Genomic DNA, 26,861 nt, shown 5'->3' on the forward strand with positions numbered 1-26,861 from the left:
GGTTGTTAGTTGAATGCAGCAGAGTATTAATGTCTATCTTTTTCTTTAATGCTTACTGTGATATGTTACTGTCACATGTTCAATTGCTTTTTCTAAGTAAAGATTTCTTTAAAAATAAATCTGCCCTCAAGAAGAATAAGTAGCTGATTATAATTGCTTTCACATAAAGCATCTGTCATAAATGCTCATGTGTGAAAAGGGTGGCCGTTCAGTAAAACAACCTTTACCCCACACACTATCCTACCCACACAGTGTTAAATAAATAAGGAGCTCCTGTCAAAGGAAGGGAACATGATAAATCCTTACCAGTAAACAAAGAGACCAAGAGAAATGGGCCGGTGATGAGTACTTGCAAAAGTTTGTGATTACCCATTTTAATAGCCTGATGTGTCCCTCAATGCTGCATTGATGCTAAATAACTGTCTAAGGTAACATCTACATGGCAGTTTCTTTCACAGATTTCATTGCAATGCATTCTGGGATTTTCTTCATGGATGCACACAATGCTGCTTTAATTTCGAGAAAGTGTTGAAAGGAGCATAATTTGTATAGCTATTTTAGTATGATTTTGGGATAATGTTTTTTTCTGTGACGTTATGTCTTCTGTAGCTTTAAAATCACTAGCTCTTTAAACTTTAGTGGATTCTGATTGGCTGTTGATGCATATCGTTCATCAGCTTGAAAAAAAAAATTCTTATGGTGATTCAAATTATATCGTTTAAAAACGATTACTATAAGGATGACTATAACGATAACTTAGCTATATTATGTTTGCTGAACGTCCCGCGAACGTCCCCCGCGACGTCCTGAGAACGTTTAAAGAACCCTACACGAAGACGTTCAGGGGATGTTCGCAGTGGACGTTCAGGGGACGTGTTTTTGTTAGCTGGGTAGCCCTCTTTGGCATCCGTCTGTCTCTGGAGAGACATTATTGCCCACACCGACGATAACACTGGGTTGTTATTATTATTATGAGCGCGCGCTGCCGTTACATCTTCTGTTAGTTTAAATCCTCGCGCTCTTTATCGTTGGGTGGATTCTGATTGGCTGTCAATGTTTTCATCACATCAGCTCGACGGTATGTTATCCAAAGGTGTGCGTCCCTGTTAAACGTTCGTTAAAACTTGTTGTGTTCGGTCCATTTTGACCCAAAGTCAAAGATGATTTTATTGTTCCCTAAAATATCAATCTTATAGCATTGGACTTGGACTAATGTACGGACTTTGCTCGAACAGGGTTATACCACCTAACATTTTTTGGAAGTTTTGTACCCCCACACTTGTTCAAATGACTGGCCTTCAAAAATAGCTTATAAATCTCTCGTTATGCTAATAGCCTATCATCACCAACTATTGCATTCAAACTTTCAAAAAAATGTTGTCAACTTGTTTTCTTTCAATTAGGGCAAAATTGTTGAAACTGACATATAGGCCTCATTGATTTGAGCTTATATTGGTCAAAAATCGCCATTCATTGAAAATAAATGGGGGAGATTAAAAATAAGAGAAACATTTTGTTTAGGAGCATATGTTCATGTTGACATATTTACATTTGTGCTTCCAAAGATAAAGGCCTTGGACCTCTGCATGCGTAAACACACAAAACTCACATTCATGTACACAAATAAACTATTTTGAGCATTATAGGCTTTCTTTTTCACTCAGATTAACTTAATATCCTCAGATCAATGAGTACGATCAGTCCGTTTCAACAATAAATAGGCCTACTAAACCCATCCTAATTGAAAAAAAAAAGTTTGAATCCAGTATTTAGTGATAATAATATAGCATAACAAGAGATTAATAAGCTTCTTTTTGTTCGTAGGCCGGTCATTTTTGCAGGCCGAACGCATTGTAAACACAGTGTAAAGGTAAGCCTATATTACAACTTCAGATCCCGATTTCCGTGTTTCATGACCGATGAGTTCTCCGCAGCCTGTGTGGCTTTTGTTCGAAGCCTGGCATGAACTGCTGGAACACAGGGTGATTTGTCTGATTTTGAGCAGATTTATCGAGTTAGATGTCTGGCTGCGGGGCTTTTCATTTTACAGTGAAGAGGAACATGAAAGGGTTTCCAAACTTCTCTCTCTCTCTCTCTCTCTCTGAAAATTCATTTATTTGAGTTTGTATCAGTGGATCATTGTGTTTTCCTTTAACTAAGTTAACAATGTCAACAGGTCTGAACGCAAGCATCATTCATCAGGATGCCATACTCATAGCCAAACAAAAAAATGACACCCAGCCGCTTTAAATCACCCCGTTTATCATCATAAGCAATGGCGCGCGTGCTGATGTGATCAGTGTGACCGCAGCTTATGTTACAATGCTCATAAAAACGGGCTGGCCGATAAAGAATGACGGTAAAATTGGGTCCTGAATGAACCGCCAGTGCATTGCTGGATGTTTCATAAGCTCTCAGGGTTTCATAATGCCTTTATCGTCACAGAACTGCACAAGACTATACAATCTAAAGCCAACTTCAGCTGTAAATCTCTGCGGGACACAGCTAGCATCACATTAAGGCTTCACCTCCTCGCTGCCGTTATATTAGAAAAGTTATTATATTATAACGATGAATTAATGATCTGGTGTAAAAAAAGGAGGGAAAAAAATTTTTTTTTTTCACACCACATCATTATTTCATCGTTCACCTGATGGATTCCCGCCTGTAAAATCCAGCTTAAACTGGTGGATGTGTTTTGCAAAATGCTGCGGATTTCTTGCTGGTCTTTATGGTCTGGTTTAATAGGCCTATTATAAGCTGGTAACGTAGCCTATACCTTGAATGCAGTATGTCATTTTTGGATAAAGCCAAATGCATAAATATAAATCACGAACTAATAATGAATAGGTTTACAGCATTTATAATTAATCTAGGTTAATATTAATTTATATAATAGCCTATATTGTATCATTTTAAGTATATTTGACCAGACGGATCACGTGCAATTCCTGATAAAGCACAGACTCATAGATAGGCAAGGGTCAAACACTGATCTCCACAATGGTGACCTCAAACAAAACATTTTCAATATGACATCAACATCTAAACCTCTGTTATTTCTCAATAAGAACTTCTGCAGACATGTGACAGAAATAAAGTCTTGTTAGTAATATGTGAATTTGGTTATTGATTGATCAGATCTTGAATCAGTTCATGTCTTTTATCTTCAGTTTATATAAGGCTGTCTGAATAAAGTTGTTATTAGCTACTCTTTCGAAAGATGATTGAAAGAATGTTTCAAGAACATCACACTAACACACCTTTAAATAATGTTAGTAACATTAAGGAAACTGGATATTTTGATGTTTTGGGAATGTTAGAAATCAAAGTTCCTATAATATTGAATTTTAAATCAAAATTAAAGGATTAGTTCACTTTTGAAAAAACTTTTGCTGATAATTTACTCACCCCCATGTCATCCAAGATGTCCATGTCTTTCTTTCTTCAGTCGAAAAGAAATTTAGGTTTTTGATGAAAACATTCCAGGATTTTTCTCCATATAATGGACTTCAATGGGAACCGGATGGTTCAAGGTCCAAACGATAGTGTTAATAACAGTTTCAGATGCAGCTTCAAATGTCTTTAAACGACACCAGACGATGAATAAGGGTCTTATCGTGCGAAACGATCGGTTATTTCAAAACTTATTCCAAATATGTAACTTTTCTAAGGACAAATGCTAGCCTTGCTATATTCTCTGAGGCGCGTCTGTAACGTCACGGTATACGTAATTACGTTCAAAAGGTCACGGGCGACGTAGCCGGAAGTACAGAATCAAAATCGTCCGACATCGTTGTTTTTCCTTTTAATTCCTTTTTTTGTAAACGGTGTTTCAGTTAGTTTGCACGTTCAACCTATGCGTTCAACTTGTAAACACTGACTCTGTACTTTCGGCTACGTCGCCCGTGACCTTTTGAACGTAATTACGTAATACGTGACGTTGCAAACGCGCCTCACAGAATAGAGCAAGGCTGGCATTTGTCCTTTGAAAAGTTACATTTTTGGAATAAGTTTTGAAATAACCGATCGTTTCGCACGATAAGACCCTTATTCATCGTCTGGTGTCGTTTAAAGACATTTGAAGCTGCATCTGAAACTGTTATTAACCGTCGTTTGATACTTGAACCATCCGGTTCCCATTGAAGTCCATTATATGGAGAAAAGTCCTGGAATGTTTTCATCAAAAACCTAAATTTCTTTTCGACTGAGGAAAGAAAGACATGGACATCTTGGATGACATGGGGGCGAGTAAATTATCAGCAAAATTTTTTTCAAAAGTGAACTAATCCTTTAAGTTTAAATCAAAATCTAACGTCAAGAAAACGGGGCATTTTTCATGTTCCCAGAACCAACACTGAATATTTGGAGAACGTTCTTATAACAAAAGTCTGTTAGCTCTGATTGAGGCCTACAATAATGTTCTGGTTTTTATTGCTTTATTGCTGTGGTTCTGCTCTACAGGAGTTCAGTTGATATTTCTAAGGCTGTCGATAAACAGCTCACAAGCTTGGAAGTGCGTGTGTATGTGTGTGTGAGTCTGCCCATGTCCTCGTGTAAGCAAGTGTGTTCTGAATATTGTCTTTCAGAAAGATCACGGGCAGTATAGATTTTAGTTAGGCTATTGCTTTCTTTCTCTGAAAAGCCCTGCTGTCTGGATTCATTAATAAAGCTGCACTGCCCTCTAGTGTTGACATCTGGTAAGTCTTATTCATTTGAATGAACGCTTCAGTCAAACACTTTGATCCAACTGAGTCATCACTAAAGTTTTAATTTAAATTCATTATTTTTTTACTCAAATATTTTATTAAATGTATCTTGTCAGCTTATATAAATAGGTTTGTTGTCACGTCTGTTTGAAATCAAATGAGCCAAACACTTTTCTCTCTGCTTTTCTTTAGACACCTCTCTCCCAGAATGCACTGGGCATTGAGAGTGAACTGAGAATGAATGCAGTCCTCCAGTCTGTGAGTTACATCCAGTTTTAATTTAGCATTTGAATATTTAGTTCTATAGAACCTTTTTTTTTTTTTTGGTAAAAGGTTCTATTGGCCAAGTATGGAACCCCAGGGTTCTATATAGAACCCAGAGGAACCCTTTTTTAAGAGTGTGTAGAACCTAGGGGTTCCAAATATGTAGCGCTGATAGAACCTTTTAAGGTTCTATATAGAACCTTCTCTTCTAAGAGTGTAGCTTCTCAGATGCTAGAGTTTTAGAAGAGATCTCAAACTGTGCTCAGATTCGCCAAGATACCAATTAAGTCTGCAATGTGCAATCAAAAGTCAAAGATCTTAATATGAATATGATCTGAGGCTGCTCCTCATTAATGTTAGAGCTCAGTACTCTTACCAGCCTGTGTTATCAGGTTTTAGTGTGCGATTCATTTCTTGTATCCGAACGCATCATTTCCTCTTCCTGTGAACATCAGATTCAGAATATGACGGAAAGGCTCTATGGGAATATCTGACCATCATGTTTCAAACTTAATTACACAGTGATTAATGGATTCCTGACAGATAGAAGATGAGATCATACCATCAAGTCCTCATGGACTAGAATCTGTGGTTCTGTGCCAACTGGGAAAACCACAACATCATTACTGGTAAATTATGTGCACTAATGCATTGTTGGAGAACATCTATCTATCTATCTATCTATCTATCTATCTATCTATCTATCTATCTATCTATCTATCTATCTATCTATCTATCTATCTATCTATCTATCTATCTATCTATCTATCTATCTATCTATCTGGTGACGATCGGAGTGATTTCCTCACTGTGGAGGTGGCTGGGATGAGAATGAGGGTTTTACGCTCCATTGGGTCATCAGGTGGGCACCCTCCGTCTCTTGTGTTTCGATGATAGGCCTACGACACCTCCAGAGGGCTTCTTTTGGCAGCACCTGGCGTCCCAGGTGTGCCCCTCTCTACTTTCAACCCTTAGGTGCCACAGGCGTTATTAGGGGCACAGTTGGAGTCTCCCCTTTTCACCCATCACCATTAACTTGCTTCTTCTGCTGCACCTGAGAGGGCTTTGATGGTTTGGCGTAGGGTTGGGAGCCCCAATTTCTTAACAGCCTGATGGTTAACTTGTCCACGAAGCCTCTCCAGCCGACTTCCAATGGGCAAACCTTGGATTGCCAACCGCCTTGTTTAGAATCAGCTGCCAACTCGGTGTACTTAAAGGGTAAGTTCACCCAAAAATGCTGTACCAGCCCCATGCTGTACCAACCCCGTAAGACCTTCGTTCATCTTCGGAATACAAATGAAGATATTTTTCATTAAATTTGAGAGCTGGGTCACTACCTAGGCACCCTAAGGGATTGAAACTTGACGGCCCAGAAAGTCAATGAAGAAAATGTTTAAATGTTCCTTGTGACTACAGTGGCTCAAGTATAAGTTTATCAAGCGACGAGAATACTTTTTGTGAGGAAAAACAACAACAAAAATAACGACTTTATTCGACTATTCCTTTTCTTCCTTGTAGGCCTGAGACGAGAGTTCAAGAGATTTCCACGACGCATGCGCGAGAACTACGATCTCCTTCAACTACTTCAGTTCAGTTCTCGCGCATGCGTCGTGGAAATCTCTTGAACTCTCGTCGTAAAAGTTCATGGGGCACTAACCTTGTTTTAAGATAAATGCCTTTTATTCACGATGTATTGGATAAGTACTTCATTACCCACAATCCTGAACAATCCCACAGCGCGGTGGTTTATGGGAGGAGTAGTTCCTTTGCTCGGAAATGATAATATGTACACAGGCTTGTACCCTTGACTTTCGTTTTTTCACTCGAAATGATATGTTGTATGCTTATGAGTTCAGCCGTAGCTGGTTATCCTCAGACATGCTTTTATACTCTTTAGATATGGATTTGACAAAATGTCAATAGAGTGCCGAAGTTACGACGTCACTCTGTACGCCAAAACGCGGAAGTGAGTTAGCATTTTAGCACTACGGTTCCCTCGCTCTAAAGCCTATGGGATTTTTGAATGGGTTTTTGCTAAATCGTCTGAAATAAGGTCTGTGGTGAACAAAGCCTCTAAATATTTTCACGTTTTGATCTCTGACATAGAACACAAAGTTATAATGCTTGTGTTTTTTTAAACTTTATTGTGTCTGATTGTGTTTTTTAAAATCTTTATATAGGCTTATAAATTTTGGATTAACTTGTAAAGATTATCTTGATAGACAAAACGTGTAAATGTCACAACCCTTTGTTAAACACAGATCTTATTTTTTGCGATTTTCCAAAAGTCTATGAGGAAAATGCATTGCTTTTCAACCGAGGGAACCCATGCGCCGCTAGCTTCCGAGTTGTCCTACAAAGCGACGGCATCACTTCGGCACTCTATGGGCTATATGCACGCATAAGTTCCGCATTTGACGCAAGGATGCTCGTCCATTTCCGGTTGTGTAGATTAAAGCGGAGGAAAACCGAGGAAAACGGGAGTATGGCAGAGTCTTCAATATTTACTGTCCTCCCGTCTTTGAAACGAAACGTACATACGTTTAGATGTAATTTTATATATAGTTATGTTTATTTAATATAATTTTAAAAAGAAGCATAAACACAACGAGGGGTGTCTGTTTTATCTGTTTTTGTGACTAACGTTTCATTAGTATAACCATGGAGTATAAAATTCAATATAAATTCTCAGTATTGCATTGGACTCTATGATCGGCGGAAGTTATCGAGCATCCTTAATCCTTCACCGGAAATACCGCCGTGCATAGAGCCCATTGGATGTGTAAAATTCACAGGAGGAAAAAGTTCACGCGGCCGTCGTCAGATTTGGAAGTCACTCAAAAGGCTCTTTCACGGTGGCTTCAGTCGACTTTAGTGAGGCGCGGTGGTTTATGGGAGGAGTAGTTCCTTGGCTCGGAAATTATAATATGTACACAGGCTTGTACCCTTGACTTTTTTTGGGATTTTGTCTTCGTTTTTCCACTCGAAATGATATGTTGTATGTTTATGAGTTCAGCCATAGCTGGTTATCCTCAGACATGCTCTTATACTCTTTAGATATGGATTTGACAAAATGTCAATGGGAGAAATGAATGGGAAATTTACTTTCGGCACCAACGCTCTCTCGGGCTGTGGGCGGGAATATTGACACTGAACTGACTGAAGCTAAAATGCATAATTTTCCTGTTGTCACCGTAAAGCTGCTTTGAAACAATATGTTTTGTATAAAGCGCTATATATAAAAGTGACTTGACTATCTATGTTTATGTTCGTTTGTTCATTTATTAATTAATAATTCATTTATTCATTCTATCTGTCCATCCATTGTTATGGAAAAAATCTCTTTCTTGCAGATGAAGCTCAAGAATCAGTGTTCCAGAAGTCAAAATAAGACATCATTGGTCAATGCAAGACATCTGAATCATCTTTATACACTCCTCTTATCAGCTGTTAACCAATGAGATCGCCACACCTGCTTCCCAAAATTAGAGCCCATCTAATTTTGGGATCCTGCCAATTGAACTATCCATCCATCCATGAAAAACTATCAGGACTGTGCTGGTAAAGAGAGGATGAGAGAGTGTGGAAATCAGAGGAGAGAAGAGGGGGTGGCGGGTGAAAATATCACTTAGTGTCCATACAAAGCACTTTAGCACACAAACACACACACACACACACACATGCCTGTGAGGTCTTGGCTCATCTCACAGCAGAGGAGTTGACAGGAATGATGCTCATCTGACAGATCGGACAGATATCAGACTCAAGATAAGAGGATACTCACGAGTGCATAGATTGCTCTGTCAGGTAAGACCAATTATTATGTGCTTTTTTTGACCATATTTATTCTCAAGTATATTAATGATCAGAACTGATATTTATAAGTTCAATTGATTTGCAAATCTTCACATTGGACAGAAGTGATGCATTTCGACAGTCGTCTTATTAAACACTCTTCACTTATATTATAGTATAGTATTCGGTTATTAATGGCTGTTTATGTTTATGCACACTAGCTCATCAGGGTGTGGTCCAGTACACCAGTTATTTCACTACAGTAATACTGACATCAACAACAACAGTGCGTATAATGTGTGTTTAGCTTCTTCCGATGAAAGCATCACTACTTTTACTATCCACACTTAATGTTAAACTAAAGATTGGTGCTACAGATATATATGAACGATTCCTCCAATCATGTGTGTTGTTGATGAGAGTTTGTGCTTATACTTTACTAACTGATCAGATGCACCATTTTCACCCGCTGGACCAGAAAACGGGTTAAGAGAAACCTGAGCAAATCTGCAGACTAGACAACGCATTCTCATCATTTAGCGTCATATAGAACGCTATATGACAAAACGGCGCTACTATGCACATGGCACCCGTTATCGTTAATATAACACGCGCTGTGATGTTTAGGTGTGGGGTAGGGTATTCTCATATTACGCGAAAGGATTTATGAAGCCTTGGGTTCGCGTGAATATTAACGATAACGGGTGCCATGTGCGTAGTATAGCGCTGTTTTGTCATATAGCGTTCTATGTGACGCTAAAGGATGAGAATGGGCTGGACTAGAGATCACAGAGACATGATGAATTTCAGACAAGGATACCACCTAGAAACGACAAAAATCACCCTAGCAACCACACAGAATACTTTAGCAACTGCTTAACAACGCTGTAAAAACCATTGACCGCACACATTTTCAAATGACGTAAGCACTGCGACATTAATAATAATGCATTCATACATTTTTAATGCTTGAATTCATTGGTTTAAAGGATTAGTTCACTTTTGAAAAAACTTTTGCTGATAATTTACTCACCCCCATGTCATCCAAGATGTCCATGTCTTTCTTTCCTCAGTCGAAAAGAAATTAAGGTTTTTGATGAAAACATTCCAGGATTTTTCTCCATATAATGGACTTCAATGGGAACCGGATGGTTCAAGTATCAAAAGACGGTTAATAACAGTTTCAGATGCAGCTTCAAATGTCTTTAAACGATATCAGACGACGAATAAGGGTCTTATCATGCGAAACGATCGGTTATTTCAAAGCTTATTCCAAAAATGTAACTTTTCTAAGGACAAATGCTAGCCTTGCTCTATTCTGTGAGGCGCGTTTGCAACGTCACGTATTACGTAATTACGTTCAAAAGGTCACGGGCGACGTAGCCGTAAGTACAGAATCAAAATCGTCCGACATCGTTGTTTTTCCTTTTAATTCCTTTTTTTGTAAACGGTGTTTGAGTTAGTTTGCACGTTCAACCTATGCGTTCAACTAGTAAACACTGACTCTGTACTTTCGGCTACGTCGCCCGTGACCTTTTGAACGTAATTACGTAATACGTGACGTTACAAACGCGCCTCACAGAATAGAGCAAGGCTAGCATTTGTCCTTAGAAAAGTTACATTTTTGGAATAAGTTTTGAAATAACCGATCGTTTCGCATGATAAGACCCTTATTCGTCGTCTGATATCGTTTAAAGACATTTGAAGCTGCATCTGAAACAGTTATTAACCGTCTTTTGATACTTGAACCATCCAGTTCCCATTGAAGTCCATTATATGGAGAAAAATCCTGGAATGTTTTCATCAAAAACCTTAATTTCTTTTCGACTGAGGAAAGAAAGACATGGACATCTTGGATGACATGGGGGTGAGTAAATTATCAGCAAAAGTTTTTTCAAAAGTGAACTAATCCTTTAATGATTTCCCCAGACTCGGCCGAGTCCACGGGCGGCGGGACATCTGAAGACATGCTGTCTGTCCCAGAGCGCCTGCCCCTCGGGGACTATTCCCGCTCAAGTTCCTGCGAGAAGCTGACGCCTCGCTCCGACCACACGGTCCTCAGCCTGTCCGGAAAAGAGATCCGCTGGACCCCTCTGCCCCCTCCAGGCAACTGCGAGTACTACTGGCACGCCATCCTCCTCATGACCTCCGGGGGCAGCGTGCTCCTCTCCGGGATGGTGCTGACTGGACTTTACTTCGCTGATGTTTCCACCATGGCCACTAATATTTTAGGCCCCGCCCTTCTGTCTATTGGTCTGATGGTGCTGGTGTTGGGTGTGGTTTTGATGCCCATCACACAGAAAATGAAGCATCAGAGTGCAACGAATCGTCTCAGCGGTTTCTACAAGCTATGAGAAGAACCTAAAGCGCCCAAACCCTGTCCTGGAGCGAGTTTAGCTACAATTTGCCTCAACTAACCAGCCTGGAAGTTTCTAGGATGTGTTCGAAATCGCCCCCTATACCCTCATTCGCTATTCCCTATATTACTCCGCTTATATCGTTCACTTGAAGGGGTGAATGAAAACGAGTGAGTGAATTCGGACACTGACTGCTGCTTCTGCATAGTTTGTGCTACAAACTGGCAGCACCAGTAGTAATGAAAAGATTTAACTTTGTTAAACTCTGTTTAAAGTCTAATTTAACAATTTAATCAATTAAAAACGAAGTTATACCTGTATGATATTACGCTGTACCCACATTGGACGGCGATATGGAAAATGTATGGGTGGATGATTCGGCTGCGGCGCCATCTTCTGGTCAGATGTGGGTATTAATTGGATGCGCCACTCTCACCGTGCATTATGCGTATTTTCTAGCCGTTGAGTGTACACTCGTTATTGTGGTGCATTGTGGGATTGAATGAGTGCACTCGATAGTATCACACCAGTACAAATGGCTGTCCCCTCAAAAAGTGCCATATCTAAGGGTATAGGGGGAGATTTTGAACACAGCCAAGTAATTCTGACAACATTAATTATCTGGCGTATGTGTGTTTAATTGGGGTTGGAGATGAATTCTAGATTAAATATTTTGAACAGAGGACAGGAGCGGGATTGGACACCCCTGGGCAAGACCATTGTTTGTTTTTAGACACTGGTTGATTCTGCTTCCATTACATTTCTTCTTTTTTATATATATATATTTATATATGTATATATATATATAAAAGCGTCTCTATTTGCAAACTCGCGTGCTGCGTTGTGTTTATCGTGCAATTTATACACCAAAAAATGATTTTTACATGCATATATACAGTTTTCGCGTGCATTTGATACGCACTTTATTGCGTGTAATACACACGCACCCGACTACACTACTAAACCTACCCATGCGTATCATATGCACGTAAAAATTCATTTTCGCGTATAAATTGCACGATAAACACAATGCGTACTATATAGACGCATTTATATATATATACATATGTGTGCGTGTATATATATATATATATATATATATATATATATCAGCCTGATCTCATAAAAAAGTGTCTCTATTTGCAAACTCGCGTGCTGCGTTGTGTTTATCGTGCAATTTATACGACAAAAATGAGTTTTTAGATGCATACACAGTTTTCGCGTGCATTTGATATGTACTTTACTGCGTGCCGTGTAATACACACGGACCCCACACCGCTAATCCTACCGATACGTGCAACCCGATCTCACGGGAATTCGTACGAATTTTACGAGGTGGCTAATTCGTAACAATTCGTACGACCTCACTCGTATGATTTTGCTAAATCGTACATATTTTACGAATTAGCCAATTCGTATGAATTCGTACGAATGATCTACCCCTGACCCCGCCCCTAAACATAACCATCACGTGGGTTTAGACAAATCGTACAAATTCGTACGAGTGAGGTCGTATGAATTAGTACGAATTAGCCACTTTTGAATCACTCGTACGAATTCGTCGCGAGATAGACACGCACCAGGCGACACCACTAAACATGCGTATCATGTGCACGTAAAAATTCATTTTCGCGTATAAATTGCACGATAAACACAATGCGTGCTATAGACACACATATATATATATATATAGAGGCACAAATATATATATATATATATATATATATAAATATGTAGCCTACTATAGACGCATATATATGCGTCTATAGCACGCATTGTGTTTATCGTGCAATTTAGAGTAAAAAAATGTCAGAAGAAAAACAGTATTTTTGGTTGTATGGAAAAGATTTATCCAAACTCTCCTCTGTAAAACATTTTTTTTAAATAATTTCTAAAATATTCTATTCTATGTTACAATGAACAGTTGATTCAAAGCAGATTTACAGAAATTATGTTGTCAAAATGGAACTGTTTTTCTGTCCTGCAAACGAGTGCATATATATAATTAAACGTTTGCATATTTAAACATACAATTTCAGAAAACGAGTAATGTGATACATTGTCTTGATGTACAGTGATTAATCAATTGGAGAGAGTTAGGTGATATCCATTTAAATTATTCACGTAGTGTCTTGTCTTAATGGAAAAATCGCATTGTGGCTGTAAAGAGAGTCCCACTTCCTTGGCAATTACTGAAACTGTGTATGTGCATTAGCTAAGCCAATGTGGTTTTGGGCCTGGTTTGTTCGGTGATATTTATGCAATTGAAACATTAGTCTCAGCCTCAGACGTCTCCACCACAGACAGTTGGCTGAACGTCTGATGCATTATGGCACATACAATGGGAGACACTTTAGGAGTTTCGAAGTCTGATTGGTTGAATTCTTCTGGATTTAACCACCTGGAAACAAAGCAGTAGTGAAGCCAAACCCCCTCATGGAAAAAGAAAGCCATTGTGTTTACAACTGTGACAATGAGCAAATATCAGGATCAATAAACACTACAGCACCATTATTGCAGTAAAATTGCACAACGTTCTTGAATGAATTGCAGGGACTTTTCATTTTCACACCGCTAAACGTGATGCTGGACTAAACGAGCTGTGATTGGTTGTTTTATGTCAGTTAGACGGCCTCTTGGCCAATGAAAGCTGCTGAGGAGTTAATCTGAAGGTCTGGCGATTGAACAATTTTATATTTCTTACATTTTAATTCCTCATGAGATGTGAACTTGCATGCCTTGAAAATATCTGTGTTGAAGCATTATAAGATGGAGGCAAGGACTTTTGGATCACTGTCAATGTTGCTAAAAAAATGTATTAAACAAATTGTTTTGGATGACTATATGGGCACAACATCTCAGCTGCATTTTTACTTTATATGCAAATTTACACTTAAATTAAAACTTTATTAAAACTCTGTTTGATTATTGACCCAGATTCTTATTTACAATTTGAGATGTATTTTTTTTATTTTTATTTTATTATGGTAATTATTGTAAGTAAAGTTTCTGCCTTAATTGTTTAGTAATTAAAGTAATTAAAGTCAAATTGCATGAAACCGCCTTAAAATGAGTTGAATCTTGTAAAAACAAAACAAAAACGTAACTTATTTTGATTAGTTGAAGCATTGTAAAAACATGTGTTGTCATAACTTATTGATTATCATATAATTTGTTATTTTTTGTCTTTATTTGAAAGAGTGGGATTTATTAAGAATCCACTAAGAATCACACAAGTCTATTGGATGAACTAAAATATCTTTTATATTTTTATTTTATGCAGTATTTTTTAAATTTAATTAGCATAACCTTGTATTCCTCATGGGTTTTCACAACGCTAACATTAACAACATCTTATTTAAATTTGTAAAAATAGGAAGTCAAGCTGGGATGAAACCTTTTCTTTTCTCATCATACCATGTGTGGCTTTGGTAAATTAAAAAAAATTGGTAATTTTTAGGATGTACAATCTGACACAGAACATACTGAGGTATTAGTTGTTTTTCAGTTTTGCTTAGCAGGTAAGCTATCATTGACTCTAATAGTCAATAAAGAGGCAAAATCGGCGTGTACTCTACTTTTTATGTTTAGTTGTATATAATTAGTGTTATTGCTGAATTAAATGATGTAGGAAGGCCATTTGTTTTTTGTTTGCTTTTATTAATTAAATGCCATGAGAACATATGACATTCACATTAACATTAGCTGCCAGAAAATGAAAGAAAATAAACAAATAACAAAAATAGTTATTCCTAAAATCTAGTGCTTTCAAAGCATTACATAAATGTGAACAAATGTGGTTTGCATTGAGCCCACTTCTTTTTGTGTATATAGTATTTTAAATAATAAATACAAATACACAGATTTCTGTCATACACTTCCGTTTTCTAAAGGTTTCTAAATCTTTCCAAAATAATCTTGAGTAAATACAGTAAAAAAACGAATGCGAAATTGTTTCTTTTTCTAGATCACAAAATTCAAAGGCATATGAATTATAAGGTTAAATCTTCCCTAAACATGCTTAGCCGGATACAATTCTGTGAAGTATTTTCTAAGACAATTCCTTAAGTTTGTTATTATCACAATGCTTGCCTTTGACCCAAGAGATATGACCAAATAAAGAAGACCAAAAGAATCTCGCTACAGGAAAGAAAGAGCAAAGTACAAAAAATACATCTTCATTTTTTTTTTTTTTTTTTTTAAAGATTCATTTTTGTTGGGAAGGCTTGGTAATATTAGTATTATTATTTTTTAATGAAGACAGAATAATAACATTGGAAGGTCATTTGACTGCATTGTCTTGCATCAATCTTGACATCAAAAAACAGAAACAAAAAACAGAACATAAAACTTTAATGAAATTAATTAAAAAGTTGAAAAAGTGATTTTTAGATGAGTAAAGGTGCTCTTAACGATGTCACACGTTTTTTAGGCTGAAACGTTTTTTTTTTTTTTTTGTCCATACAGCAAACATCTCCTTACTATCCGCTCTCTGCATGTCCCCTGAACACACTGTAAATGAACTAGGTCTCTGTAGACAGCCCAGGCTCCACAGACAGCAACAAAAACAAACTGGGGCAACCCGCACCACGAAACAAAACAAACAGTGTTCCAGCCAATAACCGACAAGAATGAATTGGGGTGGAGGTTTGGGGGTTAGTGCGCGTGCACATGAAGAGGAAAGTTAGCTAGACAGATGTTCTAAACAACAACTAACTATTATATTCTCTTGAATGTGGATATGGCCGACGACGCACGACCAAAGAGACGACGCCCCTCCGAAGCACAAATGGCCAAGAGGAGGGAGAGGGAGAAGCAGCGCGCGAAGACCCGGATTTACGTCGGACCAGCCTTCGAGAGGTGGCGAGAAGTCCGCCGGCAGAGGGGCTTCCTAACCGACATAGAGCTGGCTCTGTATCTGCTGGACAGGTCAGTGTGGACGTTAAATGGACGTCAGTGTTCGCCTAACCACCACAGGGATGTAGCTAATTAGCTAGAGCTGTGCAGTCAGCGCTACCTTGCTGAATACCATAGAAGAAAGGTGAATACAATTTATAGGTTTCCAGCAGCTATCGATCTCTAATGTAAATGAGAGGAAGCACCAGCACGAGCTAGGCTCCGTTTTGGTTTTGTTTGTCAATACTTTGAAAGTCAACGGGAAGTGACGTCACCCAACATTGCTAGGACATTTTTTGTGTTTTTTGTGTTTTTTTTTTTCTATTTTCCAGTCCCACCATGCTAACATTAACAACATCTTGTTAAAGTCTTAGGAGGTCAAGCTGGCATAAAACCTTTTCTTTTTCTCATCATACCATCCCATCAGAAAGTGTCTGAGATTAGAAAGTAAAACATGACTGGACTAGAAAGATGTGTGGCTTTGGTAAAAATAAATAAAAAAACAAACAAACAAAAAAACCACACACACAACAAAAATACCAGATCTCTCATTTGAATGACTTGAGCCCACATTTGACAGGCAAATTTTAAGGATGTACAACCTGACAAATATTTATTTTTTTAATTATTATTTTGCTTAACATTGACTCTAAATAACATATAGGCCAAAATGGAGGTGTAGTCTACTCGTTATACTGCATAAATAGTAGTAATTGAATTAAAGTGCGATGTAGGAAGGCCATTTCACCGCGTTGCCTTGCCGCCGTAGTGACGTCACAAGGGCGTTCCCCCCTCGTGTCCGCCAGGTCCGTCTCACCTGGACTCGGCAGATCTTCCGCGATACCGACAGGAGCGGCAGCATCCTCCTCCTGAAGGCGAAGATGAAGGAGCTGAGGTGCATCGGCACCTGTTTGTCGTTATTCGTCATGGCAATCGTCTTCGACGTGGTCGGTGTGATCCTGCTGTTCGTCGGCGTGTTCGGGGACGTGCGGCGGAACGGCGTGTTTTACGGGGATTTCCTCATTCACACCGGCGGGCTGCTGCTGTTCGCCAGCCTGGCCTGGTGGCTCATGTGGTACGTGGGAAACATCAGGGTAGAGGAGGAGAATGAGCGCGTGGAGCGCGGGTCGAGCGCGGCGCGCAGCGTCAAAGAGCTCGCGAGGAAACTCACGGAGAGACTCTCCAAAACACACAACAGCGGTGAGAAGCTCACACACCAAAACAACATTTTCATGAGTCATTGAGTTTTTGTAATCTCCAAAGAACCATGGCGGTAACACTTTACAATAAGGTTCATTAGTTAAATTGAACTGAGAATGAACAATAGTTGGACAGCATTTAGTCATCGGAGTTCATTTAAATTTATTAACATTATTAATATCAAAGGTTGTTGTTAACATTAGTTAATGCACTGTGAACTGACATGAACAAACAATGAGCTGTTTTTATGGGTTATTATTATTGGGTATGTTATTATTAACTAACATTATCAAAAAATAATAAATCGTCACAGATGTATTGTTTATTGTTATGTTAGTTAATAAATGAACTAATTAACCTTATTGTAAAGTGTTACCAAAAAATGATCTATATTCATAAAAAAGGCTTCCTTCCGTTAAAACTAAAGTTACGGAGCCTAAAAGACATGATGATGAGAGGTAAAATATAGGCTATTTTATATATAGGCTATAAGCTGCATAATATGATTCTTAAGATAAAAATAATAAGTTGAGGGAACACAACTAATTCAAGCTATTTTTTCCCTCTCGTCATTGTTTTTCTGTCACCGTCTCCTTATAAAGAACGATTGAAGAAAATACCTTAAAATGCATGCATCCTCATTCTTTAGAGCTTTTTTTAATTTCTAGGATCATACATTTTTTTTCAAAAATTAAATTTAAGGTTAAATACTAAATTAAAAATGAATTGATACAGTCATACAAATAAAGGTTATTTATTTGGCATCGAAGGTTCCATGAAGAACATTCATATAATCTTTCCATTCCACAAAAGGGTTCTTAAGATTCTTTAGAATATTAAAATGTTCTTTCCGGAACCCAAATGGTTCTTCTATGACATCACTGCGAAATCCCTCATTTGGAACCTTTATTTTTAAGAGTGTGTCCATTTCCAGTCTGTAAATCCTCGTGTGTGTGTGTATTGATCTTTATATTGAATCCAGCCATGTGTCTTTATTTTGCACAGGTGAGAAAACTAGAAGCACCTCTTCCACCATTCGAAACGTGACGTGGGGCAAATCCACATATTTCCCAGGACAAAAGGATCTTGATTTGATCAAATGTGATGAACTACCCAAAGAAAAGTCCGATGATGATCAGTTCATGTACTACCAGAATCAAGGATATGAGGATGAGGAGTCCGGCAAAGCAATCCCAGGTGAGGACTCTGAGTCAGATGTGAGCAAATGCGATGAAGAGTCTCAAGAGAAAAAGCCAAAAGAAGACGAGTTCATCTGTTTCCAGAATGAAGGCTATGAGGATTCAGAAACAGACGTCAAACCTCCGGAGGAGAAGCCGGACGATCAGACGGAGCCGCAGAGTTTCGATGATCTGCTGTGAAAAGAGGCGAGTAAATATGAACCCCATATAATAAAGGCACTTCGACAAAACAAACTCCCATGTGACACGAACTCTACAAAGTTTCATGCTGTGCCCGTGACATTTTCATACATAAACATCCGTGTCTATTTCAGCTGGTGTGTAGTTGTTTGCTAAGATGCAAATATAAACCTACACGTTATTTACATAGTTTGTTTACATAATATATGTGGGTGCACTGTGTATAATTATATATATATATATATATATATATATATAAAAAATTATTATATATAAATATAAATATTTTATATATAATTATAAATATTTTAGATATAAATATTTTTTTTCTTAAATATAAATGCGTGTAATATATATATATATATGCGTATACACATATATTATGTAAAAACAAACTTTATTTTGGATGTGATTAATCGCGATTAATCGTTTAACAGCCCTAATTTAGATATTAATCTTAGTTAATATTAACTTCAACATTTACTAATTCATGTATTGTTTATGTTAGTTAACACATTTACTAATGTTAGCTAATGAACCTTATTGTAAAGTGTTTCCAATAATTATGTATTGTTAGTATTTTGATCATATTTTTAGACCATTATCAAGAGACATTCATTAAAGGAAACTCACTAATTCATGAATTTATGTAAGCATATGATTTACATGTAAAGTTATTCTACTCGTGATGAATGAGGCCTGATATCGTTTCACACTGAAGTTTAAGAAAACTCTTCTTATTTTCCAGGTCCTGAAACAATGACTGAATTAGCCGAGAAGTCTTCAACTATTTGCCATCCGCAGTACGCTTAGATACTGCACACATTTCAAACGGAGTCTGAATTATAGAATTATGGCTTTAATAGAGTAAAACAACAGTCTGTTGTGTTTATATGGAGTGGTTAATATGAAAAATTAGAGTATCGCGCAAAAGCTCATTTATTTCAGTAATTCAACTTAAAAGGTGAAACTAATATATTATATAGACTCATTACATGCAAAGTGAGATATTTACAGCCTTTATTTGTTACACTTTTGGGGCCAGTTGTTCAAAGGTAAGTTGATCGGATTTTGGTTATCGGATTGGATCAAATCTTGAAAATGGGTTGTTCAAAAGGGAAAGAAGGAATCTGAAATCAGATTAGATTAGGGAACCCAATCCTAGTTTTAATCTGGATCAAACCTTCAGTTTGTGTTGTTCAAAACTTGTCAGTGGGGTTTGGATAACTTTGATAAAAAAAAAAAACTAAAAAAAAACTTTATCCTGATCCCAACAAGGTGGATTTCAGGAAGAAAATGTAGTAAAACTTTAAAATTGGTCAAATAATACATTTGTATAATTTAGTGTATATACATTTATTTATATTTTGCACTTGACTTGTGTAACTGTTGTAACATTGATAAAGTAGACATAATTAAGCTATTCAGTATGGTAAAGTAAAAATAAAATAAAAATGATCTTGTCCCCATTTGTGTTTTGTCTCAAAATAAGAAACACTTACAGTGACCCCATGTTGGCTCTTCTACCTGTTATTTACAAAGCTGGTAGCCCACATTGTGATATGTTGTCCCATTTAGAGCACTGGTAATTTTGAAAACTGCGTATCTGGATCAGGGTGATCCAGTCCAATGTTGCTTTGAAAAACCGGCATAAAAGTAAGACGGATTACCTGATAAAAGTGGGATTTCCAAATCCGGATCATTTTGATCCAGATTAAATGTTTTGAACAACTGGCCCTCGAAAATTATGGCTTACACCTTATGAAAAACCCAAATTCAAAATTAGAATATATTAGCTGTAAGCCATAATCATCAAAATTATAACAAATAAAGGCTGTAAATATCTCACTTTGCATGCAACGAGTCTATATAATTAGGGATGCACCGATATGAACATTTTGGCTGATACCGATAACCGATAATTCTTTACATTTGAAAGGTGATAACCGATATATCGGCCGATAAATCTAAATCCAATTTTTTTTCAATAATTTTTGAGAGCCTGATTGCAAAAACAAAAGTCTCACAATTAAAATCCATTTCCCAATCACACAATTATAATGTTCTCATTATAATTTCATGAACCGATATGACAGCACATTTTGCACTTGCACTTTATAGGAAACTAAATTTCCTTTTTGATTCCGATCATATTTCAAGCAATTAAGATCAATGTTGTTGAACAGTGCGCATCTTAAGTGTGTCAAGTGTTGAAGGAAATAATTCATTATTTATCATCTTTAATATATCAGCCAATTTTTATTATCGGGCCGATAACGATAACATAAAAATGAACAAATATCGGCCGACGCCGATATATCGTGCGTCACTATATATAATACATTAGTTTCACCTGTTAAGTTGAATTACTGAAATATAACCACTCTTTACTGATATCTGTGGCTTATGTAATGGAATTTAGTGGTGTCACACCAGACTGGTCAAATGAAGTGAACTCTTACTTTGCACGTTATTTACTCACTTTTATGCTGTTGGCAAATTACCTCCAAAAAGTAGAGGTAACACCAACGAATGTTGGGTCATTTCAAAATCAGACTATCGCTATTTTATTGTGTGTCACTTGTGTCGTGTTTCTGTTGATATTCGAAGTGAAACTCAGGTACGGCCCTTATTTTTGCACGTCCTCATTTGTGAATTCACGCATGCATAGTAGGAATCCATTTCCCTTTCAAAGCGGCAGCTGGGCGTTCATGCAAACTCCTCCACTGTCAAGCCATTTCACTCGTTAGCCTATCAACAGTCGGCGAGGTCATCAGCGACCAAACCAGTCCGACAGCAAATGCTTCAGTCTGAAGTTTCAATACTTTAGTAGAAGGGAGCCAAATATGCATGTTATTTTATTGCTAAGGCATAAAACTACAGTATATGAAGAGTTCAGATGCAAAAGCCTCTAAATGCCATTTGAAATTTTCTTCTTTAATGATGATTTTTATCAAACTTGTATATTTAAGTTCAGTAATTTTACTTAAATAACAATTAATAGGTAATTATCATTGCCATTTAAGTGAAATCACTGAACTTAAATATACAAGCTTGATAAAAATGATCATTCTAGAAGAAAAATTCAAATGGCACTTAGAGGCTTTTGCATCTGAACTCTTCATATGAAGAATTATATATTGCCAGATCATGAAATTTTAAGATATATTTTAGTATAGATTATATTTTCAGTAGTGAGTGAGGCATGTGTGTGTGTACATGAAGAATTGTATGATGTAGTGTATGTAAATATAAAACATGTAATCTTGCTTTCACTGTACTGTAATATGAAATGTGTGTAGAGTTAAATCTGTCTTTAGCTCAAGTTTGTATAAACAATCCAAAACATCAAATTAAACCACATTTCACCCTTAATGACTGTAATTGTTTTGGTGTTTTTGTCAGTCAAGAATCACAATTAGGGTTATTGAACCCATAATCTTGAGTATTGAACCCATAATCTTGAGTATTGAACCCATGATCTTGAGTATGAACCCATAATCTTGAGTATTGAACCCATAATCTTGAGTATGGACCCATAATCTTGAGTATTGAACCCATAATCTTGAGTATGAACCCATAATCTTGAGTTTGAACCCATAATCTTGAGTATGAACCCATAGTCTTGAGTATTGAACCCATGATCTTGAGTATGAACCCATAATCTTGAGTTTGAACCCATAATCTTGAGTATGAACCCATAACCTTGAGTATGAACCCATAATTTTGAGTTTGAACCCATAATCTTGAGTATGAACCCATAATCTTGCATTGAACCCATAACCTTGAGTATGAACCCATAATTTTGAGTTTGAACCCATAATCTTGCGTATGAACCCATAATCTTGAGTCTGAACCCATAATTTTGAGTTTGAACCCATAATCTTGAGTATGAACCCATAATCTTGAGTATGAACCCATAATCTTGAGTATGAACCCAAAAAAATCTTGCATTGAACCCATAATCTTGCATTGAACCCATAATCTTGAGTATGAACCCATAATCTTGAGTATGAACCCATAATCTTGAGTTTGAACCCATAATCTTGATTATTGAACCCATAATCTTGAGTATGATCCCATAATCTGGAGTTTGAACCCATAATCTTGAGTATGAACCCATAATCTTGAGTTTGAACCCATGATCTTGAGTATGAACCCATAATCTTGAGTATGAACCCATAATCTTGAGTATTGAACCCATAATCTTGAGTTTGAACCCATAATCTTGAGTATTGAACCCATAATCTTGAGTATGAACCCATAATCTTGAGTATTGAACCCATAATCTTGAGTATGAACCCATAATCTTGAGTATTGAACCCATAATCTTGAGTATTGAACCCATAATCTTGAGTATTGAACCCATAATCTTGAGTATGAACCCATAATCTTGAGTATGAACCCATAATCTTGAGTTTGAACCCATAATCTTGATTATTGAACCCATAATCTTGAGTATGATCCCATAATCTGGAGTTTGAACCCATAATCTTGAGTATGAACCCATAATCTTGAGTTTGAACCCATGATCTTGAGTATGAACCCATAATCTTGAGTATGAACCCATAATCTTGAGTATTGAACCCATAATCTTGAGTTTGAACCCATAATCTTGAGTATTGAACCCATAATCTTGAGTATGAACCCATAATCTTGAGTATTGAACCCATAATCTTGAGTATGAACCCATAATCTTGAGTATTGAACCCATAATCTTGAGTATTGAACCCATAATCTTGAGTATTGAACCCATAATCTTGAGTATGAACCCATAATCTTGAGTTTGAACCCATAATCTTGAGTATTGAACCCATAATCTTGAGTATGAACCCATAATCTTGAGTATTGAACATAATCTTGAGTTTGAACCCATAATCTTGAGTTTGAACCCATAATCTTGAGTATTGAACCCATAATCTTGAGTTTGAACCCATAATCTTGAGTATGAACCCATAATCTTGAGTTTGAACCCATAATCTTGAGTATTTCACTTCAAAATGAAAATTCTGTCACCATTTACTCACCCTTACGTTGTTTCAAACCTATATGTATTTCTTTCTTTTGTCAAACACAAAGGAAGATATTCTGAAGAATGTTGGTAACTAAACAGTGGATGGACCCCATTGACATCCATAGTATGATTTATTTTTCTATAGAAGTCATTGTATCTTTTGTGTTTAACAGAATGGAAATTGAATGATCCCTAAAATCATGTGAGTAATCTGTGACTAATAGCAGTTGTTTGAGCATTGCACAACTCAGAAAACCACTCTGAATGCCACATACACAGTGGTTCTTTGACAAAGGCTTTCAGAAAGATCTGAATCTGTTCACTTCACAGTCGGTCCACTTTCATTGTGAGGAAAACTGCTCATATGCATAAAAATAGAGTGGCACATTTGACAGGTGGTTGGACTTGTTTTGGTGGTTGTAAAGGAATGGACTACGTAAGAATGAGGGTGAGCTGCTTCATAAAAGCCTTACAAAAGAAAGCATTCCTGTCAGTCATTCATTCATTCTTGAGTGCCATGAGCCTTACCTGAGCTTCTCCAAGATGGGCTGCAAGGAAAGAGTGGGACGCTGTGCTATCTTTCTCTCCTTGGCCATTCTGTTCGACGTTGTCGGATTGGCTCTCTTGATCATTGGGATTTTTGCACCTCTCAGTTATTGGGACTTTTTTATCCTTTCTGGACCGATCATCATCTTCCTTAGTCTGGTGTTTTGGATCTTTTGGTACTTGGGGAACCTCACAATACCATACCGTGAAATCCTGCCCAGGTGAACATGGATAAGAGGAGGAATATGGACTGGAGAATATGAACTCCTTGAAACGACCAATAGAAAGGATGACGTGTCACTGCCGGACTGTTGAACCATCATTGTGAGCACTTGTCTTGGGAGCTAAAAGCTTGGGAATTTAAAACTTTGACAGTTTTTTTCCATCTCAAGATGCTTCAAGAATGAGAAAAGTGGAGCGATATCCTGACAATGACTTTTAATGGCAGAGACTTGGCCAAAAAAAGAGGAAGATTCAATTCGATCTTTTATTTTTAGCCATTACATGTTTCCTGATTATGAAAGACTTATTGACTTATTACTTTCCTAAGAGAAAGTTCTTGACTCTTGTTTTGGGGAGATCCTGTCATGCACGTTATGGAAAACATTGGAAAACCTCAGGTGAAGTGCTGAGCCTATAGACACTAGAAAGCTAATTATTTATTTTCTTTGCATGTCTTGCTTTTTCCAAAGATGTTACTTCCGTTTACAGGCTAACAAATCAATTATTATTAATCTTTCATTATAACCAATAAGAGCAGAAAATGGTGATGCTGAATGTGAACACCTGTACTGAAATCATGCTGTGGTTACTTTGAATGTTTCATACACTCTTAGAAGAAAAGGTTCTATATAGAACCTTAAAAGGTTCTATCAGTGCTACGTATTTGGAACCCCTAAAAGGTTCTATACACTCTTAAAAAAAGGGTTCCTTTGGATTCTATATAGAACCCTGGGGTTCCATACTTGGCCAATAGAACCTTTTAAACAAAAAAAAAATGGTTCTATATAGAACCATTTTGTAGTTCCATATATGAAGCGGGGGATGGAACCATTTCTGGTTCTAAATAGAACCATTTCTTCTAAGAGTGTATAAGATTAATTTATAAAATTATGTTTTTGTTTGGTCAACGACAGTCAGGGGCGTTGTCTTTTATTATTTTGTGTTTTGGTCAGATGGCTTTCTGGAAACCAGATGAACTGGAAATGCCAGCACAAATGTCATTGTGAGAGATCCACCCTGTATGCATGACTCAGGATAAATGCTTTTGTTATTTTCCATAAAGTGCTTCCTCTTATGGTCTGTCCAATATGGCTAAGTCATTTCTCATGGTGATACCAATATTACTTTTCAGTGTTTAGTTCTGAAGACATTTTTGTTTACTTTGGTGCGATAAACACTTGTGACTATTTTGGATACTGGAGCAAACCCGATTGAGTCCAATTGACTTGTGTTGGTTGCAGAAAGTCTGCAGAGTTTTAAAGATCAAAGTGCACAATATATCTATGTAACAATGTAAGATATTTGCATAATGCCTGGCTATGGTCTTCATTGGCTGCTGTGAAACAATGTCTAATTTGACCCTCAAACTCTGTAGTTGTAGCTGAGATTGTAAGAGATTGGTTTGTGTTGTTGGCATGCTGAGAACTGTTTTCTGAGCTGTGAATCAACTGTGCATGCAATTCAAAAGGATCAAAAGGAGGATTCATGCTAGATATATATATATATATATATATATATATATATATATATATATATATATAAGAAGACATTGTTCGTATCATCTGACCAATCAGAGCAGAGTAGAACAATCACAACACACAACAGACTGGACCATCTGACCAATCAGAGCAGAGCAGAGTAGACCTATCTATAATAAACTATAATAAACGAAAATACGACATAAAAACACAACCCTCTTTGTTACAAGTCAGTTTTAAAGGTCCCGTATAATGCCCCTTTTCACAAGATGTAAAATAAAGTCTTTGATGTCCCCAGAATGTGTTGTGAAATTTCAGCTCAAAATACCCCAAATATAATTTTTTACAGCATGTTTAAATTGTCATTTTTTGGGGGCTCAGAAAAACGCGCTGTTTGAGCGTGTGCCCTTTAAATGCAAATGAGCTGCTGCTGCCGGCACAGGGGGCGGAGCTTCATGAGCTCGCGCTCAGTCTCTCAGGACAATCTCATCACATGGAATGATGTTAATTTTAGAAACTCTCAGTAACGTGTTCATTTCCAGTCGGAAAATAATGTCTACAGAGTCAGAGTGCTGTATAGAGATGGAACATTTATAGTTTAGTAGTTTAATTACGGTTATTATAACGTATTTGTCATCTGCTTGTATGTATCCATTATTTATTAATAGCCTACAAGTCTGCTGTTTCCGAATGATGATCAAACTGCATATACTGATGAGTTTAATAAAGTTTATTGTACATCACACAAAAGATGAAGCATCAGTTTTACTTCAGAAAATCACCGTAAGAGCTGAGTAAACACAGTAAGTTATAAGAAGTTGAGGGAGCGTTCCTGTGGGCTGACGTCAGTCAAAGAACTGTTCTACTGACGTCATTAAAGAAGGAAGTAGAGGGATGTAGTCCAAACGGGCCGTTCGATGTAGGCTACTTCTGTTAAATAAAATATCTCGCTTGGCATTGAACTTTGAGCTTTATAATTTTACAGATATTATTTATACTCT

The 26,861-nt window shown here is 37.1% G+C and overlaps 3 protein-coding genes and 1 long non-coding RNA gene across 4 annotated transcripts in view; 3 read left to right on the top strand and 1 right to left on the bottom strand.

The window, feature by feature from the left end:
- The first annotated feature begins 6,789 nt into the window (after positions 1-6,789).
- Positions 6,790-12,792, top strand: pirt (phosphoinositide interacting regulator of transient receptor potential channels). The gene is made up of 2 exons (XM_039653341.2): positions 6,790-8,780; positions 10,698-12,792. The coding sequence occupies exon 2, from the start codon at positions 10,736-10,738 to the stop codon at positions 11,120-11,122; it is 387 nt and encodes a 128-aa protein (XP_039509275.2). The 5' UTR covers positions 6,790-8,780; positions 10,698-10,735; the 3' UTR covers positions 11,123-12,792.
- A 3,059-nt stretch (positions 12,793-15,851) lies between these two features.
- foxk2b (forkhead box K2b) overlaps positions 15,852-26,861 on the top strand; it is a 66,721-nt gene continuing 55,711 nt past the window's right edge. Inside the window, exon 1 of the mRNA XM_089128103.1 lies at positions 15,852-16,054. Coding sequence (XP_088984229.1) covers positions 15,867-16,054 — 188 coding nt within the window. The 5' untranslated portion in view covers positions 15,852-15,866. The remainder of the gene's footprint in view (positions 16,055-26,861) is intronic.
- tmem238l (transmembrane protein 238 like) lies at positions 15,976-21,532 on the top strand. Its single transcript, XM_039653311.2, has 4 exons — positions 15,976-16,054; positions 16,828-17,221; positions 18,227-18,606; positions 19,349-21,532. Exons 2-3 carry the CDS (start codon positions 16,903-16,905, stop codon positions 18,598-18,600), a joined length of 693 nt encoding a protein of 230 aa, XP_039509245.2. The 5' UTR covers positions 15,976-16,054; positions 16,828-16,902; the 3' UTR covers positions 18,601-18,606; positions 19,349-21,532.
- On the bottom strand, positions 17,960-24,769 carry LOC148981937 (uncharacterized). The gene is made up of 2 exons (XR_016153006.1): positions 24,143-24,769; positions 17,960-18,594 (listed from the first exon to the last, which is right to left on the bottom strand). It is a non-coding gene; the product is annotated as an uncharacterized LOC148981937 (long non-coding RNA).

The sequence above is a fragment of the Pimephales promelas genome, chromosome 3 (genome assembly GCF_988280905.1).
Source record: "Pimephales promelas chromosome 3, fPimPro1.hap1.1, whole genome shotgun sequence".
NCBI lineage: Eukaryota > Metazoa > Chordata > Actinopteri > Cypriniformes > Leuciscidae > Pimephales > Pimephales promelas.

What these genes read in the sequence shown, in the direction of transcription:
- pirt (XM_039653341.2), top strand. Translation starts at nt 10,736, where the DNA reads ATGCTGTCTGTCCCAGAGCGCCTGCCCCTCGGGGACTATTCCCGCTCA.
- tmem238l (XM_039653311.2), top strand. Translation starts at nt 16,903, where the DNA reads ATGAAGGAGCTGAGGTGCATCGGCACCTGTTTGTCGTTATTCGTCATG. An exon ending in CTCCAAAACACACAACAGCG is followed by an intron (nt 17,222 to 18,226) that starts GTGAGAAGCTCA and finishes TATTTTGCACAG; the next exon opens with GTGAGAAAACTAGAAGCACC.